At 39.3% G+C, this 20,720-nt stretch overlaps 2 protein-coding genes across 6 annotated transcripts in view; both read right to left on the reverse strand.

Moving 5' to 3' along the window:
* LOC126998856 (lysozyme-like) overlaps positions 1 to 20,720 on the reverse strand; it is a 92,077-nt gene that overhangs the window by 58,327 nt on the left and 13,030 nt on the right. Inside the window, exons 1-2 of one of the 3 annotated variants that reach the window (XM_050861025.1) lie at positions 9,310 to 10,514; positions 3,843 to 4,037 (exon numbers count right to left, since the gene is read on the reverse strand). The exons of 1 other annotated variant lie outside the window; for it this stretch is intronic. In XM_050861025.1, the coding sequence (XP_050716982.1) occupies positions 3,843 to 4,037; positions 9,310 to 9,373 (259 nt within the window). In that variant the 5' untranslated portion in view covers positions 9,374 to 10,514. Of the gene's footprint in view, positions 1 to 3,842; positions 4,038 to 9,309; positions 10,515 to 20,720 lie in introns of those variants that run through there. One more of the 3 variants, XM_050861021.1, reaches the window with a different exon arrangement.
* Positions 1 to 20,720, reverse strand: part of LOC126998858 (lysozyme-like) — a 33,483-nt gene that overhangs the window by 6,798 nt on the left and 5,965 nt on the right. The window contains exons 2-5 of one of the 3 annotated variants that reach the window (XM_050861035.1): positions 19,307 to 19,492; positions 18,832 to 18,905; positions 15,147 to 15,289; positions 14,252 to 14,398 (exon numbers count right to left, since the gene is read on the reverse strand). In XM_050861035.1, coding sequence (XP_050716992.1) covers position 14,398; positions 15,147 to 15,289; positions 18,832 to 18,905; positions 19,307 to 19,492 — 404 coding nt within the window. In that variant the 3' untranslated portion in view covers positions 14,252 to 14,397. Of the gene's footprint in view, positions 1 to 13,753; positions 14,399 to 15,146; positions 15,290 to 18,831; positions 18,906 to 19,306; positions 19,493 to 20,720 lie in introns of those variants that run through there. The other 2 variants (XM_050861032.1, XM_050861034.1) reach the window with 2 other exon arrangements.

Raw genomic sequence — 20,720 nt, forward strand, 5'->3', positions numbered from 1 at the left:
ATGATAAATTTCTCAACCCAGGAATCATGTTTGTTACTCTTCGTTGAACCCGTTCCAACTTTTTTTTTTTACAACAAAGGAGGCAGCTCAAGGGCACAAAAAAAAAAACAATAATAAAAAAAGCCCGCTAATCGCTGCTCCCATAAAAGAATCAGAAGAGGTGGCCAAAAGCAAGGTCAAATTCGGGAGGAGAGGTATCCTGATACCCTCCTCTTGAAAGAGTTCAAGTCGTAGGCAGGAGGAAATACAGATGAAGGAAGATTGTTCCAGAGTTTACCAGCGTGAGGGATGAAAGAGTGAAGACGCTGGTTAACTCTTGCATAAGGGGTTTGGACAATATAGGGATGAGCATGAGTATAAAGTCGTGTGTAGCGGGGCCGCGGGAGGGGGGGAGGCATGCAGTTAGCAAGCTCAGAAGAGCAGTCAGCGTGGAAATATCGATAGAAGATAGAAAGAGAGGCAACATCGCGGCGGAATTTAAGTGGTAGAAGACTATCAGTAGGAGGAGGAGAGCTGATGAGACGAAGAGCCTTAGCCTCCACTCTGTCCAGAAGAGCTGTGTGGGTGGAGCCCCCCCACACGTGAGATGCATACTCCATACGAGGGCGGACAAGGCCCCTGTATATGGATAGCAAATGCGCGGGGGAGAAGAACTGGCGCAGACGATACAGAACGCCCAATCTCGAGGAAGCTCATTTACCGAGAGAGGAGATATGAAGTTTCCAGTTGAGATTTTGAGTTAAGGATAGACCGAGGATGTTTAGTGTTGAAGAAGGTGACAGCTGAGTGTTGTCGAAGAATAGGGGATAGGTGTTTGGAAGATTGTGTCGAGTTGATAGGTGGAGAAATTGAGTTTTTGAGGCATTGAAGGACACAAGGTTCCTTCTGCCCCAATCGGAAATGGTAGCAAGCGTTCTGCAGCCTCCAGTCTGGAGTTGTGTACTTCCTGTTTTGATGGTCTTCTATTGAAAGAAGTTGAATAATGCTGAGTGGAGTCGTCGACGTACGAGTGGACAGGACAGTTTGTTATGGAAAGAAGATCATTGATGAATAACAGGAAGAGAGTGGGTGATAGGACAGAGCCCTGTGGAACGCCACTGTTAATAGGTTTAGGGGAAGAGCAGTGACCGTCTACTACCGCAGAGATAGAACGGCCGGAAAGGAAACTGGAGATAAAGGAACAGAGAGAGGGATAGAATCCGAAAGAGGGAAGTTTAGAAAGCAAAGACTGGTGCCAGACTCTATAGAAGGCTTTCGATATGTCTAGCGCAACAGAGAAAGTTTCACCGAAACTGCTAAGAGAGGATGACCAAGAGTCAGTTAAGAGAGCAAGAAGATCGCCAGTAGAACGCCCCTTGCGGAATCCGTACTGGCGATCAGATAGAAGATTAGAAATGGAAAGGTGCTTTTGAATCTTCCGGCTAAGGATTGATACAAAAGCTTTAGATAGACATGAGAGTAAAGCTATTGGGCGGTAGTTTGAGGGATTGGAGCGGTCACCCTTCTTGGGCACAGGCTGTACAAAGGCATACTTCCAGCAGGAAGGAAAGATAGATGTTGATAGGCAGAGACGAAAGAGTTTGACCAGGCGGGGTGTCAGCACAGAAGCACAGTTTTTAAGGACAATAGGAGGCACTCCATCAGGTCCATAAGCCTTCTGAGAGTTGAAGCCAAAGAGGGCATAGAAAACATCATTAGAAAGAATCTTAATAACAGGCATAAAGGAGTCAGAGGGGGGATGAGTAGGAGGAATATCCCCAGAATCGTCCAAGGTGGAGTTCTTACATAAAGTTTGAGCGAAGAGTTTAGCCTTAGAGACAGATGAGACGGCAGTGCTGCCGTCAGGGTTAAGGAGAGGAGGGAGAGAGGAAGAAGTGAAATTGGAGGAGATATTTTTGGCTAGATGCCAGAAGTCACGGGAAGAATTAGAAGAAGCAAGGGGTTGACATTTTCTATTTATAAAAGAAGCTTTGGTAAGTCGGAGGATAGATTTGGCACGACTCCGGGCTGATATGTATAAATCAAAGTTAGTGGGAGTTCGAAGGCTCTGGAACCTTTTGTGAGCTGCCTCTCTATCTTTAATAGCACGAGAACAAGCGTGATTAAACCAAGGCTTTTTAGCATGAGGAGTAGAGAAAGTACGTGCAATGTATGCCTCCATTCCAGAGACAATCACCTCTGTGATGCGCAGAGCACACACAGAGGGGTCTCTCTCCTGGAAGCAGTAATCATTCCACGGGAAATCGGAAAAGTACATCCTCAGGTCGTCCCACCGAGCTGAAGAAAAATGCCAGAAGCATCGCCTTTTCGGTGGGTCCAGAGGATGTACATGTGCGATAGGACAGGATACAGAAATAAGGTTATGATCGGAGGAGCCCAACTGCTCTAGGTCGCTGAGGAGAGCAAAGTTGTAGGCTTGTTCACCAGGCTGGTCAGTGAAAGAGGATGAAAGCCAAAGCTGGTGGTGAACATTGAAATCTCCCAAGATGGAGATTTCAGCAAAGGGAGAGTGAGTCAAGATGTGCTCCAATTTAGAGTTCAAATAGTCAAAGAATTTTACATAGTTAGTAGAGTTAGGCGAGAGATAAACAGCACAGATGTATTTAGTAATAGAATGACAATGATGTCTTACCCAGATGGTGGAAAATTCAAAAGAGTCAAGGTCGTGGGCACGAGAGCAAGTGATGTCGTTGCGCACGTAGGCGCAACATCCAGCTTTAGACTGAAATTTAGGACAGAGATAGTAGGAGGGAACAGAGTAGAGGTTGCTGTCAGTAGCCTCAGAAACCTGTGTTTCGGTGAGGAGGAGAAGGTGAGGTTTAGATGAGGAGAGATGGTGTTCCACAGAATGAAAATTGGAACGAAGACCGCGAATGTTGCAAAAATTGATAAGGAGGAGGTTCGAGGAGTTATCAGGACACCTCTCAAGTCGGCAGACAGAAGAGGAGTCCACCCTGGGGGAATTTAGGGTCCCCCCCCAGGCGGGGACTCCGAGGCGGTGTTTTCGTTAGCCATTTTGAATTTTGAATTTTGGGGAAAGATGTATGTGTTGTGTGAATGTAGTGTGGTGTAGAAAGAGAGAGGAACTGTCTTTTGAGAGCATGCTGAACTGCTCTCTGGTGTTGATGAGACAAAAGGGAAAATGCCAGAAGCATCGCCTCTTCGGCGGGTCCAGAGGATGTACAGGAGCGATAGGACAGGAAACAGAAATAAGGTTATGATCGGAGGAGCCCAACGGAGAGAACAGTTTGACAGAGTAAGCAGACGGATTAGAGGTAAGGAAGAGGTCTAGAATGTTGGGCCTGTCTCCAAGACGGTCGGGAATACGAGTAGGGTGCTGAAATAACTGCTCTAGGTCGTTGAGGAGAGCAAAGTTGTAGGCTTGTTCACCAGGCTGGTCAATGAAGGAGGATGAAAGCCAAAGCTGGTGCTGAACATTGAAATCTCCCAATATATATATATATATATATATATATATATATATATAAATAAATATATATATATATATATATATATATATAAATAAATATATATATATATATATATATTTATTTATATATATATATATTTATATATAGATATATATATATATATATATATATATATATATATATATATATATATATATATATATATATATATATATATATATATATATATATATATATATATATATATATATATATATATATATATATATATATATATATATATATATATATATATATATATATTTATATTTATATATTGTACCGTTAAAAGTCCCAAAGAGAGCTTACTCATCTTATCATATTAGCACTAACACCCGCAGCCACCACACATTAGACACCCAAGCTACTGACCTCCTAGGTTCGCCGGGTTGTCGCGCGGCAGGACGGGCCTGCCCGCCTCATCCCAGTAAGCCCAGGAGATGTGGTAGGGCCCGCAAAAGTAGGCACCATAGTAGGTCTCTTGGCACTGGGTGGTGAAATTGCACCCGGTGGAAGCCTCGCACAGGCAGCCCAAGCAGTTGCGGTCCACCTCGGCGACTGCATCAGCTGGGGAGAAGTACAACTTTTTTTGATGGGCTTCTTTTCCATAGTGACGCTTACAAAACTGTACTGTATGATTCATGAGGTACCGATTCATCTAAAACGACCCTTCTTTATATTTAGACAGACTCAGAAATTGTTCACTTATCATCCCAAACTTTATTATTTTTATTTGAACTATCGATCCTTCTTCTGCGAAAAAGAGTCGAGAGAACCGATACAGCTATCACACGTAGCATGTAAAACAAATAGCAAAATGTATCTTTGTTTAACCTGTCATTATCCTTTTGAATAAAACAAATTAATGGCTAAGGTGCAGAGATTTTCGTAATAGCAGTAGAAGTCTTTATTAAGGGAGGCGTTTCTAGCAATTTTGGTGAAAAATATCATTTTCTGTGATATTGTGTTTTCGGACAACGTAAGGTGTGGGCGATGTCTAGGGGACTATTTAAACCCCGGCGAGAGGTATAAAGCCCTTAAATTCCGTTAAATGCTCTACCATTTAAATGCCTACGCTCTTCTTCACGGTCACTATAACGTAACACATTATTTTCATAACTGTTGCGTTACTAATGAAGATAGAATGATGCAGTAAAAAACATTGGGATAAGACACTCTTTGGCTTCTCATGCAGCGACGCCAAGCACGCAGCGACTAGGGATGGGCAAGTACCGTTAATTTGAGTACCGGTAGTACCGGTACCGAAAACTCAGGTACCGTTAGTACCGGTACCGGTACCGGTACCCGAAGGAGTATTTTTTTTTTATCTATGACTTCTGATGAAATTCCCAAATAAATTTCCTGTAAAGAAAACTCTCTCTCTGAATGAAGTGAATATATATTTTTTCGACAAAAAAATAGCATGTATAGTTATTATGGATGTACTCGATCATAGTCTAATAACAATAACAATATTTATTAGCAACCTAAGAAAGAAAAAGAATCGGACATGAAGAATTATCCAGTAACTCCAATAAATAAATCAAATAATAAAATAATGGAAACGGGAGCTGTGATGGAAACGGAAAGCAGGACAAAATGGTGGGAACTTGGGGAGACGGTCAGTGAGGCAGTGACTCAGCGTCTCCACACAGGGCCCATACCGCGTGATACCACATGGAGGCGGGCGAGCGCCGAGCGTCACTAAGATCCAGACGGTACCGGTACTAGCGCCAATGCGCAGTGCCGAGTGATCATGACGCTTCCCGGCACCCAAGTGATCATGAGGCTTCGCGGTACCAGGTACCGGAACCGGGTACCGCGAGGAATCGATTCTTCGCGGTACCAGGTACCGGTACCGGACCTATTATCTTTTTGTGCTTATGGTGTGTTCTCAATAGATTCTAAAACCTTAAGAACTGCATGCCACGGTTCCTTCGTCACCCAGAAGCCAAGAAGAAGAAATGTAATGTTCATAGTTAGCATTAGTTCGAAGGCTCTGGTACCTTTTGTGAGCTGCCTCTCTATCACTGACAGCACGAGAACAAGCGTGATTAAGCCAAGGAGTAGAGAAAGTACGTGGAATGTATGCCTCCATTCCAAAGACAATCACCTCTGTGATGCGCTGAGCACACACAGAGGGGTCTGGCTCCTGGAAACAATAATCATTCCACGGGAAATCGGAAAAGTACATCCTTAGGTCGTCCCACCGAGCTGAAGAAAAATGCCAGAAGCATCGCCTCTTAGGTGGGTCCAGAGGGTGTACATGAGCGATATGACAGGATACAGAAATAAGGTTGTGATGGGAGGACCCCAACGGAGAGAACAGTTTGACAGAATAAGCAGAAGGGTTTGAGGTAAGGAAGAGGTCTATAATGTTGGGCCTGTCTCCAAGACGGTCGGGAATACGTGTAGGGTGCTGGACCAACTGCTCTAGATCGTTGAGGATAGCAAAGTTGTAGGCTTGTTCACCAGGCTGGTCAGTGAAAGAGGATGAAAGCCAAAGCTGGTGGTGAACACTGGAATCTCCTAGGATGGAGATCTCAGCGAAGGGAGAGTGGGTCAAGATGTGCTCCACTTTAGAGTTAAAGTAGTCAAAGAATTATGCATAGTTAGTAGAGTTAGGTGAGAGATAAACAGCACAGATGTATTTAGTAATAGAATGACAATGAAGTCTTAGCCAGATGGTGGAAAATTCTGAAGAATCAGGGTTGTGGGCACGAGAGCAAGTGATGTCGTTGCGCACGCAGGCGCAACATCCAGCTTTGGATTGAAATTTAGGATAGAGATGGTAGGAGGGAACAGAGAAGAGATTGCTCTCAGTAGCCTCAGAAACCTGTGTTTCGGTGAGGAAGAGAAGTTGAGGTTTAGAGGAAGATAGATGGTGTTCCACAGAATGAAAATTAGAACGAAGACCGCGAATGTTGCAGAAATTGAGAAGAAAGAGGTTCGAAGAGTTATCAAGACACCTCTCGGGTCGGCAACCAGAAGAGGAGTCCTCCCTGGGGGAGTTTGTGGTCCCCCCCCCTAGGCGGGTACTCCGAGGCTAGGTGATGGTGCGCCATTTTGAAATTTGAATTTTGGGAAATGGTGTATATGTTGTGTGAATGTACTCGTAGTGTGGTGTGAATAGAGAGAGGATCTGTCTTTAGAGAGCATGCTGTAGAGCGGTGTTGGTGAAACAATAGGGAAACGGTTAGTGAAGATATGGGAAGGGTCTTTGGAGGGCTTCAGCTTCCTTCTCACCTCCCATATATACCTCACCGGGAGTGGCTTGCGCCCGTTCGGTAGGTGTCTTCCTACCTACTCCAGCCAATACATTGCCCGGGTGGCCGGACGCGAGAGAGAATAAGAATGAGAGAATAAGCATTAACGTTGTCAGGCAAATGAGTGCCCGTGGGTTGAATCGACTCGGCAACTTGCCCAGGTTTACACTCTTAATTTACATGTTTTGCAAAATAACTATGTGCTCATTGTACTTCTGATAGTATCCAAAGACCTCTACATTCCAGAAATGTGATCTGTTTGTTTGTAAAAGCCATGGGAGATGAATTACAGATGATTTCCTTGAAATTTCCACCAATGAATCATTCGCATTCTTTTGTGTCGCTTTTTTTCAAGCTCAGTTTTCTCGCCTCCTATATAATATTTCACCACAAATATCATTTTGTCTTACCGATGAAACGTTATGTTGCCATCCCCGCCTCTGTGAGCGCAACCAAAGCCAGAGCAAGCCGGCATGAAGGCAAAATGTTGAGGTGTGTGGGTGTCGCGCGTCCGGCCACCCGGGCAATGTTTTGGGTGGACTTGAGGGAGGGGGCGGAGGAAAGCCAAGGCCAAGAATTCTTCACTTCATGACGTCATGGCGTCTTGGCCTTGGCTTCCCTCCGCCCCCTCCCTCAAGTCCACCCAAAACATTGCCCGGGTGGCCAGACGCGCGACACCCACACAACTCAACATTTTGCCTTCATGCCGGCTTGCTATGCCTTTCGCATTCAACAATTATAGGCTACTCTTTCATGTTATTTATGTTATTAATCGTTATTTGCATGTAGTAAATTATTAAGATACCCTTTATTTGCACTTGCAGAGCCAGATGTCTTTTAATATACCTGAAATGAGCTATCAATCAAAGAATTTGAAAAACCACAGATCGTTCGATCATGATGTGATTATGTTATTTGATACAATCTTGCCTTTTCGCGTGCTTGTATGTTAGATTACCAAAGCAAACGATTGAGTTGTTTTTTGTATACATAAATATTCAAATTATTATTGAAAAATAAGCTTGAATGTCTATCACAACAGTTGATTTTCACGCATACACGAACTAGAATTGCGCAGGTACAAGCACGCGAAAAGGCAAGATTGTATCAAATAACATATCACATCATGCTCGAGCGATCTGTGTTTTTTTCAAATTCTTTGATTGATAGCTCATTTCAGGTATATTAAAAGACATCTGGCTCTGCAAGTGCAAATAAAGTATATCTTAATAATTTACTGCATGTACATAACGATTAATAACATAAATAACATGAAAGAGTATAACTTGAATGCGATGCTAGGCTATTTCGAATATTAGGCTACCCATGTTATTTACATGCAACACGACAAAGTTCCTTATGTACAGACACTTGCAGAATCGTATGTCACTTAATTTACGTAGCCTATACCTGAATGAGATGAAAAATGAGTATCTGAAAGGCTATAGATCATTCGAGTATGATCAGACTATACTGTTTGATAAACAAGTAGTTCCTTCGTGTGCTTGTTTGGTAATTATTGATGAACAATACGATGGCTTGAGGGTTTTTTGTATACACAAACATTTAAATACATCACTGAAAATATAGTAAAGTTGATCTTCACGCTATCATGAACTCACAATGCGCAGGTGCTACATGCACGTTCGCGAGTGGCCAGACGGAATGAAACGGACTTTTTTTTATAGTAGTATCATACTTATTAATATTATGTTATCTATAGTTCACCTACATCATAACAACACCCATTGGGATGTTCTCTTCGCCTTTACGATATTATAGCCTATTATTTCTCACACACAGGTTTAAATGTGTTAAAAACGGGACAGTTTCATTTTATCTTCCTTGTTAATCAGTTTTCCCCTCCTTTGTTATTTTCCTGAGCGTTGGAATTACGTAGAAAGACACATAGACGAAGCAGTTAAAAAGGAGGCCGTAAGGAAATTACTTTATAGTGTCCTTGAGCCTGTCTTCTTCACTTATAATTCCTTCACAGAGAGAGAGAGAGAGAGAGAGAGAGAGAGAGAGAGAGAGAGAGAGAGACTTACGTATTCATCTTGACATATTTGCGAAGATTATTAGGCTATATATTTGCTTACGTGCGTCGCTTTTAAATCTCTCTCTCTCTCTCTCTCTCTCTCTCTCTCTCTCCAATGACACCTTCAATCTTCTCACTAACACCAACATCACCACTATCGCCACCACCAACATTAACAATCACATAAACATAGCATAAAATTTAAAAGAGCATAACATTTTTAGGGGATAAAAGAAAGATGAGATAAATACGTTACTAAAGAGACAACCAGAATAAAAATATATAGCAATTATAAAAATAAGAAAGGGAATAACAAAAGCAAAATAACAGTAAAATAAAAAAAAGAACAAGGAGAGAGAGAGGAAGAAAAGAAAAAGAGATAGAGTCTCTTCTTAGTCCTCTCTTTCTATAACTCATTCGCCTTAAAATTTTCTTTCGTTTTCTTCTTTATTCTCTTCCTGTGCCTCATTTTCCTCAAATCTCTCTCTCTCTCTCTCTCTCTCTCTCTCTCTCTCTCTCTCAGAGATAAATTTACCGGAGAGCACAGCCAGGATGAGGGCCGCGGTGACGGAAACGACGACGCGTTGCAGGAGAGACATCTTGAGTCTTGGCCGTATCTCAGTGACGACGAGAGAACAAGTGATGGCAATAGATGCGAAGAAAGGAGCCTTCTTTAAGAAGGCGATTTGAGAGACTTGCTAGTTGGCTACCCGGCGTGCGCGAAGGAGCGAGAGGAAGGAGCTGAAGAGGTGCTGGGTGCGCAGAGAGGCCTGATAGCAAGCCGCGGAGGCGGAGACCCGACTGAGTGAGCCCGAAGACTGGTTTACCTTCCCGCACCTACGTATACACCCGCTGACCAGGTGCTCACTGACACCCCTGGACATTTCAATGTACATCGTGTTGAGTCTGTTCAGATGACATTGCTCACCTAGGGCTGGACTCACAAAGGCTTAGTGCGTAATTCTGGGCCCGTAGTGCGTAGTTTTGAGAACATTGCGATTCACATAATGACTTTAGTCAGTTGTTTGTGCTGAAGGCTTTGCTGTAAAAAGCATTACTTTCTCTCATCCGCGGGAGGATACCAGATATCATTATGTTGTTTATTTTTTCCTTGAATTGTCGGATCAGTCTATGATACTTTTCCATTAATTCTTCTGAACGATTGGCCTTTGCGTCGTTCGTTCCGACATGGATGACGAACAGTGAGTTTTGGTCTGAGCGGGTCATAACATCGTCGCGCGCCGCAGGGATGCCATCTACACCTATAACAGGGAAACATATGCCCTTACGTTTCTCATATGAAGCACGACCGCAAAATTCTGTCAACTGATCTCTGATCATGGAATCGCCAATTAACCGGGTCTCGTGTTCCTCATTAACTTTTTCCTTTAAAATACCAAATCGATTGAAGGTCGTGAGTTGCAACATTTTTTTTTTGGTGTAGAATGCCTGGCTCCATTCCTTATAGGAATGAAACCGTCATCAGGTGCTTCGGTACTCGGAGTTCTCGTGACTTGGGCATAGGTCGGTTCGGTCGGGTTGGACAATGAAGGGGCAGTGTCGCTAGCCTGCAGCACAACTATGTTGGCCGCAACAAACTCCTTGGGATTCGTGCTGTTTTTCTAGGATGTCAAATTTCATTTTCAAATCGTCGTACTTACGGTCGCTAACACAAAAGCGACAAGCAGAGGATTTACTAAAATACTTAGGAGCGAACTTCTCACAACATACTTCACAATCTCTCAGGCTGGACGGCATTTTGGATTAGTAATTTCTTAACTGACAATGAAAGCAATTAGAGCGCAGTTACTGTAAAACTTAAGGGTGTCACCATATTATAATTTTAAAAAGTTAAATGCATAGAAAAGAGATACTGCGGTTTCCCAGTGCCCCAGGAAAATAAAGGTGTGGAGACCTCCCCAGGGCCAGAAAAAAACAGAAAATGGCCATTATGAGAGATGAGCCTTCGGATTTGAAGCAAACAACCTTGTCCGCTGTAGTTACATTATATTACTGTTATTATAATTATTATAATTATTATTACTATTATGAAAAAAAAATTATTATTTTCATGTATTTTATATTTTTTTATATCATTATTATAAATATTATTGTTATTATTATTATTATTATTATTATTATTATTATTATTATTATTATTATTATTATTATTAATATTATTTTTTTTTTCATCATTATTATTATTACTATTATTATCATTATTATTATAACTTACTGTATTTCTTTTGCTATATTTTCCAATCTTCTAGTTATTAGTAGCATAGTTACTGCTATTATTGCTGCCATTGTCACAATTACAGTATTACTACTAACACTACAACTACTACTGCTGTTTGCTAATAGTACTATTACTACTACAACTGTTTAACCCACTAACAAAACTACTGTTACTACTACTACTACTACTTCTAATACAACTACTACTACTGCCACTACTACCACTACTACTGCTACTACTACTACTACTACTACTACTACTACTACTACTACTACTACTACTACTACTACTACTGCTACTACTTCTGCTACTGCTACTACTTGGTACTACTACTAGTAATGCTACTACTACTGCTACTACTACTACTGCTACTACTACAACTAATACTACTGCTACTACTACTACTGCTACGACTACTGCCACGACTACTGCCACGACTACTACTCACTACTACTACTACTACTACTACTACTACTACTACTACTACTACTATTAGTACGCCAACTACCACTGTTGTTTCTACTTAACGACTTCCTGGCTACTATAGTCTGTTCACTTAAGTTTAACCCAAGCTGACAACATAAACCTAAGCGTGTTCGTAAGCACAGTGCTGATTAGCAGAAAGTGCTGCGTGAGATAAACACAAACAGAGGTTAAAGAAAACGTGGAAGCCATAGCAGTAGCCAATCAGCACTCAGCTTGCAAACACGCTTAGGTTTATGCTGTCAGCTTGGCTCGTAATTAAGTGAACAGACTTTAGTTCTAATACTAATTAATCTGCTTTGATTATATAAACCTCAACTGATCCTGCTACTACTACTACTACTACTACTACTACTACTACTACTAATAATAATAATAATAATAATAATAACAATAATAGAATTGTACTAGATTAACTCAAATCCATAATAACTATTTGCTGAACAAAATGACTCAACTTTCCTCATAATACTTCAAAACTGATATAATTAATAAGTATCACTGTTTGCATTATATATGCTATTAATACTTTCATTTTCTTCATTGCCATTGTCATTCTTATTATTATTGTTATTGTGTTATGATTATTATTATTATTATTATTATTATTATTATTATTATTATTATTATTATTATTATTATTATTATTATTATCATCAGCATCATTAGTAGTATTAGTAGTATTGTTATTATTATTATTATTATTATTATTATTATTATTATTATTATTATTATTATTATTATTATTATTATCATTATTATTATTATCATTACTATTATTATTAACATTATTATTATTATCATTACTATTATTATTAACATTATTATTATTATCATTATTTTTATTATTATTGTTATTACTTAAGCTACGATATAATTTCTAATTATGTCCCAAGGGAAAGGTTCAAGGGAGGTCTGGAGACACCTTGGAAATGCTAAGTTTTCCTTCAAGGATGATGTTGGGAGACGAGCATACGGCTGTGAGTCATGAAAGCATGGGACGCTTTGTGTGGGAGCTCGATTCCGGGATATGAGTGCCCGAGTCACGCGGGCAGGCGGACGAGTTTGGTACGGACCACTTTCAACTGTACGAAAACCGAGCGGATGTACGAAAACTGGGACAAAATTTCGACGAAAAAACTCGTTGAAAACCGAATCGTACGAAAACTAGGGCATACGATTACCGAGGTTTGACTGTACTTGTCTCTCGCCGCCTACCGCAGCGGTCACAGCTTGACAAACCCACAAAACAGGCATCAAGTATATGTATCACAACCCTTTTGATAAGACTCACTTGCTTTGGAACAGAAATATGTGTAAAAGTTCTGTTCAGTAAATCATCAACAAGTAATTCAAAATATTTGCCTAATGTTGCATCAATACTAAAAACTGCCGATGAAAGTGACACAAAAGTATTCACGTTTTGAAGTAATTGCTTGTCCTGGACTGTGTGTTGACATGTGTTATATACTGATATTTCTCTTTCAAAAGTTATCATTATATATATATATATATATATATATATATATATATATATATATAGATATATATATATATATATATATTTATATATATATGGTATGGTATGGTATGGCGCCCATGAATGATACCCCCCATTCTCAGATCTCAGTGAATATATGAAAGGGCGCTATTTAGGTACCCACCCACCCCTGGATCCGCCACTGTATATATGTACACTTAGTTTGTAAGGATGTCTTATAATCCCAGATGTTAAACCGGAGAATGAAAGATCAATAATATAAGGTTGAAAAATCCCTTATTTATTTATAGTCTTGCTAGAGTTGATTTCGTCGTTGTGTAGCTTAACTAACGTAAATATAAATGTTAATGTTAAATAACCCATCCTCTCATTGTACTGTAAGTTATCTGCTCAGTTTTGTACAGCATTTATCTATGTAGGTGTTCTCCATTTATGTCTCCTAGAAGTCAATATTGCCTTTGTTGAAAGACTTGGGTTTGAGTCTGTACAAGCCTAGCTTCCCTAGGACCCCCCATTAGGCATTCCTGTGGTGAGCAATGTACTAGCCGAGAGATGTGTAGCTGAGGCTCAGTTTGTATCAGACTGAACAAGTGATATAAATGTCAGATATTTGGCACGCCTTTGAATCCCTTGCTGTTACCAGCAAAATCATGCACAGATCTGGACCAGGAGTATCATATTCTGTTCTTTTGGCCGGAACATTGTACTTTGTAAGTTAATAGTTTCTTCGGGTTGATAAGCACTTCATTTTCATTCATCTTTATTCAGTTAGAAAAATACAAGATGGAATATGACTTTACCACTCATGAGTTACGAAAGTTTATAGATAATATCAAATTGCAACAAAATATATAAACACTTTTTTCAGCCCTTAATAGACCAAATATCTCAGAAAACACAGACACAGTGTGCACACAACAATGCTATGGTGACGTGGGAAGATTCATGACTGCGTTCAAAGCAATCAAAGATGCAAAGAAAAGCATGTAAGCATCAAAAGAATTAATAGGAAATAAATGAATTGTGAATGATGAAGCAGCATAAATAACAGTTTGAAGGGAAGGAGGGAGCTCATGAGGATGAATCATTATTATGAAATGCAATGCACAACAGTTTCAGATGGAAAACAAAATCACTTGAAAACCTGATCAACTGGTAACACAGAAGTGACAATGATCACCTCAGATCTCCTTGAAGAGACACAAAAGAAGATTAGCTAGCTTGAGGAGACTCCTTGGGCATTGCTGCTTGGACCACCTGCCAGCACGTGTTGAACCTCTCGAAGAAGGTCGTGCTGGTCATGGACGGGTCCTTGCAGGTGTAGCCTCCGAGTCTGTGCATGTAAGCATAGTCAATGCAGTCGATCTTCCCATCACCATTGCATCCGCCTTTCTTGGGGTCCTGTCGGGAGGAAGGAAAAAAATATCCTGAAAATTATCCTCTTGAAACTCTGGGAACTTATCTCAACAAATAAACTGTTTGTCATCATATGAAACCATTTAACGTAAAGGTTGTGATTTTATAGTATGTTAGTAATATAATATGGTTAGTTTGGAAATAGGTTAACTGAAGGCTGAAAAATTATCAACACAATTAGCATGCACAAGATGTTGGTGTGTTTGCAAGGCTTTAATGCTTATCAAGCGAGGAAGCTGGTTGTCGTACACTGAACCAAGAGTGGAACGTGTAGTATCTGACATGCTTGGTTCATATATAGTATGGCATGTTATTTTCTTACCATGCGTTTCAGTCATTACAGTGAGGCTTGATCATCAGTAACTTTAACTCAAACAAGTGTATACCATTATGGAAGCTCACTGGTACCATTCACTTAAATATATGTTGCTCATGTTATGTATGCTCACATCTGCTATGTGAAACCAGACTAACAGTTATGCAGACCACTTTCCCCTCTCAGGTGTTTATTTAGTGTGGAATTAGTTGTCGTGTTTTTATTTGGTTGTGTTTCAAATGTGTAGTGAGATATTGTTTCTGTAATTCATTTTTGCATTTTGTTATGTGGAATTGTTTAGTTTGCTGTATAGACAACTTGCTGGGTTGTAATACAGAAGGCTATTTAAAACTGGGCAAAAAAGTTTTCTTAATGGTTGATTAGTGCAGGCAAGCGTGAGCAGCAACAGACACATACTAGAACACGTTGAGGCGGGCGGCACACTCCTCAAACCGGGTAGTGAAGCCGCCAGGGGGGAGAGGAGCGGCACAGCCATTCCTCCCCAATTTATGAATCCTTGCGTAATCTCTGCAGCTCACTACACCATCACCATCACAGTCCTTGATGGTAGAAATAATAATCAGCATGTTAATAAGTCTTATCCAGACTACAGCAAAAAAATTTAGTACTGTGCAAAACTGGGTCACAGGTGTAAGGCGGGGATCCAGTGTTGACCAAATATTTTAGAGAACTGAAATCACCAACATTTGGGCTTCTTCTAATATAACTAAGGAAAGAAATTGTGTTGCATTAGCTAATTTAATTTCTTATTTCAGACTAAAAAAATTAAAATAACTATGCAGTCAGACTGGGTCGCCATAGTTTTGTTGAACAGAGCTTCATTTGGAAACAACGAGCTCTTGGAATCTTTTGAACATTTCCTAGTTGGCATAGGCGTAGAGAACCCTTCTCATCCAGGGGCTGAACTCTATTTGCCCGAAAAATGTTTTCCCTGTAAATTCAAACAATTATATATATATGTATATATATATATATATATATATATATATATATATATATATATATATATATATATATATATATATATAATATCGTCACCCTCTTAAAATAATTGACAAAGTGATTTTTCATCGATTTCCAGGTTTTTGTTTACATCAGTTTTTCAAAATGTGATGTCCATTTTTGTATAGTTACCTTCGTTATTCAGGGTTTGAGTGTTCTAAAATAAGACTTTCCATTTCTGCCTAAATCTTAAGCCAAATGAGATAATGACAGTTCTTTTCTGATTTCCTGAAAAGTCGAAAATAATGCCTTAGGCGGTTTCTTTATATATATATATATATATATATATATATATATATATATATATATATATATATATATATATATATATATATATATATATATATATATATATATATACATATACATTGTTACGCCACACCCCAAACCACACTCCAAGCACGGGCAGGCAGCGTGCCGCAGAACACACGTACGGGTCGTGAACCCCAGAACACAAGGCGGGCGCCGCAACCACCGACAGGGGCCCACACAGAACACCAAGGGAAGGAAGCACGAGACAGGGCACAAAGATACACGTTCAACACTAATTTTCCGTATAATGCAGGTTCCTCACACAGTACAGCAACTCTCAAGGGCACAGAACAATTAATCAGGCACACAGAGGCACGACAGACTCGTAGAGGTGGGTAGGTAACGGTACCAGTACCAGTACTAACGGTACCAGCTATACGGTACGGTACCGGTACCAGACTGCTCGGTACCGGTACCAATACTAGCCAGTCGCTCATGGTGTCCCTCATTTCTTCCTCACACGAGTGAGGCTGAGACTGAGTGCCTGAGTGGATATCTCGGTGATATGGATATTCTCTCTCTCTCTCTCTCTCTCTCTCTCTATATATATATATATATATATATATATATATATATATATATATATATATATATATATATATATATATATATATATATATATATATATATATATATATATATATATATATATATATATATATATATATATATATATATATATATATATATATATATATATATATATATATATATATATATATATATATATATATATATATATATATATATATATATATATATATATATTCTATCTTCTATCGATATTTCCACGCTGACTGCACTTCTGAACTTGCTAACTGCATGCCTTCCCCCCTCCCGCGGCCCCGCTGCACACGACTTTCTACTCATGCTCATCCCTATACTGTCCAAACCCCTTATGCTAGAGTTAACCAGCATCTTCACTCTTTCATCCCTCACGCTAGTAAACTCTGGAACAATCTTCCTTCATCTGTATTTCCTCCTGCCTACGACTTGAACTCTTTCAAGAGGAGGGTATGAGGACACCTCTCACGAATTTGACCTTGCTTTTGGCCACCACTTCTGATTCTTTTATGGGAGCAGCGATTAGCGGGCTTTTTTTATTGTATTTTTGTGCTCTTGACCTGCCTCCTTTGTCAAAAAAAAAAAAAATATATATATATATATATATATATATATATATATATATATATATATATATGTGTGTGTATATATATATATATATATATATATATATATATATATATATATATATATATATATATATATATATATATATATATATATATATATATATATATATATATATATATATATATATATATATATATATATATATATATATATATATATATATATATATATATATAATATATATATATATATATATATATATATATATATATATATATATATATATATATATATATATATATATATATATATATAAGCAAAACTATATAAAAAAGAATCGAACATGAAGAATTATCTAATAGATAAGTTAATAATATAATATGGAGCCGAACGGGAGGATGGAAACACCCGGCAGGACAAAATGTCGGGAAGACGGACATGCAGCGACTCGCACAGCCGGGCACAACATCGCACAGCCAAGCATGGCGGGCGAGCGTGTCCCCGGCACTGGGAATCCAAACGGTACTGATGGGACCGTTAGTCTTCCGACACTTTGAGCGAGGCCCAGTACCGATAGTGTCATATGAGCTCTCGGCACTGAGCAGTACCGATTTGTAATGATTCCACGGGTGCCGAGTGAAATCATTACAAATCGGTACTGCACTCAAATTTCCTGTTGAACAAGAAAGACAAGAAAACGCCAGAATCAAAGGAGAGATTGACCAGTAAAATGGACCACTCTTGTGTCCAGACCCTTAGAAATAAATAAAAGCAAATTACCACTAGCACCATCACAGACTACCAAGCTCTATAGAGTGGTTTTCAAGCTAAAAAATGCATTTTTCTTCATTTTTTCAAAATCCCTCACAAACCTCCTCCTCGTCTTATCCCTTGCATCCGATCCATGTGCAGCAACCTTCCTTTGCAATGTCCCTACCCGCCTTCACTGCCAACTTTGCTGCAGGAGGTCCTTGTCACCACCCTTTCCACCTTCTCACTAGCACCGTACCACCTCTACACGTTTTTATATTTCAATCCCCACACAGTTCTTGTCTTTTGTATCCCTCCAACACCCTCTCATTTCTCATTCTACTAATCCTTCACACCCTGATAAATGTTTCTCAGCACTTTCATGTCCTGGGTATTTCTTGCTCATGCCTGGAAATATGTATCAACACTTAATACGCAGAGATCAATCTGAGCAAAGAGTTTAGATACATTAGCATAATGATGAAAATCAGTTAATTGTTGAAAATCATTCTGCATACATTGAAATTATATGAACAAGATGCTCAATTAAATAGTCATAAAAAAATTGAGCATTGTATCTATACTGTTGTTGTGCAGTAATATGATGTCATCTGCTATGATATGGGTCAATGGGTATTCTTTTTCTAGAACTGCACTACATTTGTCACAGTGATGCAATTTCATTTCAAAGCTACAGTGAGTATTTCTGAAACAGTATAAAACAGTACTGGTGGCCTAGCAGTCACAGTGGGCGGCACTACACATTTCCTGCTCATGAATCTTCTGGCAGTCTCGCCTTGATCATGACTCACGGTTAACTAGCTCTCCTTAGTCTCTGCCACGACATGAGAACAGCAGAAGAGAAAATAATGAGCCTCCTTACCTTGCTAAACTTGTTCATGTACTCGCTGACAATATTTGCAGAGCAGTAGGGGTCTATGGCACAGGTCTCAAAGGCTGCAATGGAAATAAAACAATAATTAAGTCCGACTTGAAATAATGATGTTCTTTTTCTTGTACTGATGTAAAGTTACAACAACCCACCCACCTCCTGTACTTAGAAGTTTGCACTAGGACTACCAATGGATATGATATATATATATATATATATATATATATATATATATATATATATATATATATATCTATATATATATATATATATATATATATATATATATATATGTATATACATATATATATATATATATATATATATATATATATATATATATATATATATATATATATATATATATATATATATATTAAGAGTCCCAAGGGGAGCTTACTCATCTTCTTATCATATTAGCACCAACAGCCGCAGCCACCACACAGGAGACACCCAGGCTACTGACCTCCCTTCCTCTCCGGTTTGTCGTGCTGCAGAACGGGCTTACCCGCGTCAGCCCAGTAACCCCACGAGATGTGGAAGGGCCCGCAGAAGTAGGAACCAGTTCCGCACTTTGCGGTAAAATTGCACCCGGTGGCAGCCTCGCACAGGCAGTCCATGCAGCTGAGGTCCACTTCGGCGAGTACATCAGCTAGGGAGGAGAAGCACAACTGTTTTTGATGGGCTTCTTTTCCATATTGACGCTTACAAAACTATACTGTATGATTCTTAACGTACCGATTCATCTAAAATTACCCTTCTTTATATTTGGATAGACTTAGAAATATTTTACTGATCATGCCAAACATTTTTTATTTGAACCATCGAGCATTCTTCTGCGGGAAAGACTCGAGAGAACCGATACAGCTATCACACGTAGCATGTTAAATAAAATGTACCTTTGTTTAACCTGTCATTATCTTTTGGAATAAAACAAATTAACGGCTAAGGTGCAGAAGTCTTTGTAATAGCATTAGAAGTCGTTATTAACTGTTTGAACACTGATTAACATCCGCGCGCCGAACACTGACTCGAGCGCGTTGAACCGATCCTCCCCTCACCAGTGTTACCAGAATACAGGATTCGCCACATCGTAATTTCCTGTTTTTTCTTTTAACTATTACAAAAAAATCAATAATCAACAGTCTTAACAAAAACTTTAACTGTATATCGTGCAGAAAACTGATAAATGCAGTGTTCTGAAAACGAGTATAGGGTAGGTTTGGTAATGCTGCTGCTCCTCAGTGTTGGTGATACACAAACCGTGGCCGCACGCTCCCTTGATCCTCCTCTCCATCATTCTACCTCTCATTAGCACACTCATCATGCCGCTTCCTCAGTGCCATAATAAGACCCTGAGTGACGTAACAGTGTGTGGACAAGAACAATAGTGACAGCGCCTTAAGACGAACAAAATAAGGATGCCAATGTGAAGTTATTGTCTATTCTAACGGACCAATTATCTTTTTGTGCCTTTGGTGTGTTCTCAATAGATTTTAAAACCTTAAGAACTGCATACCACGGTTCCTTTGTCACCCAGAAGCCAGAAAAGACGTGGGGGCACTGGAACTCAACGTGCGTCCCGTGCAAGATCAGTGTGTGTGTGTGTGTGTGTTCCGCCGTGGTAGGGATCCGTCTCTCTCTCTCTCTCTCTCACACATATAATCACATATAATCAGTACAATACATCGCTTTTTTTGTCGTAATAATTTGCTCTGAAGTCGCCATTTGAAGACTGAGATTATTTATTTGGAAGGTGTCTCCTTTACCATTAGGCTACTGTCATTGTTGGTAGTAGTAGTAGTAGTAGTTGTAGTAGTAGTAGTAGTAGTAGTAGTAGTAGTATCATACTTATTATTATTATGTTATCTTTAGTTCTC

This window comes from Eriocheir sinensis, chromosome 15, assembly GCF_024679095.1.
Source record: "Eriocheir sinensis breed Jianghai 21 chromosome 15, ASM2467909v1, whole genome shotgun sequence".
NCBI classification, from domain to species: Eukaryota; Metazoa; Arthropoda; class Malacostraca; order Decapoda; family Varunidae; genus Eriocheir; species Eriocheir sinensis.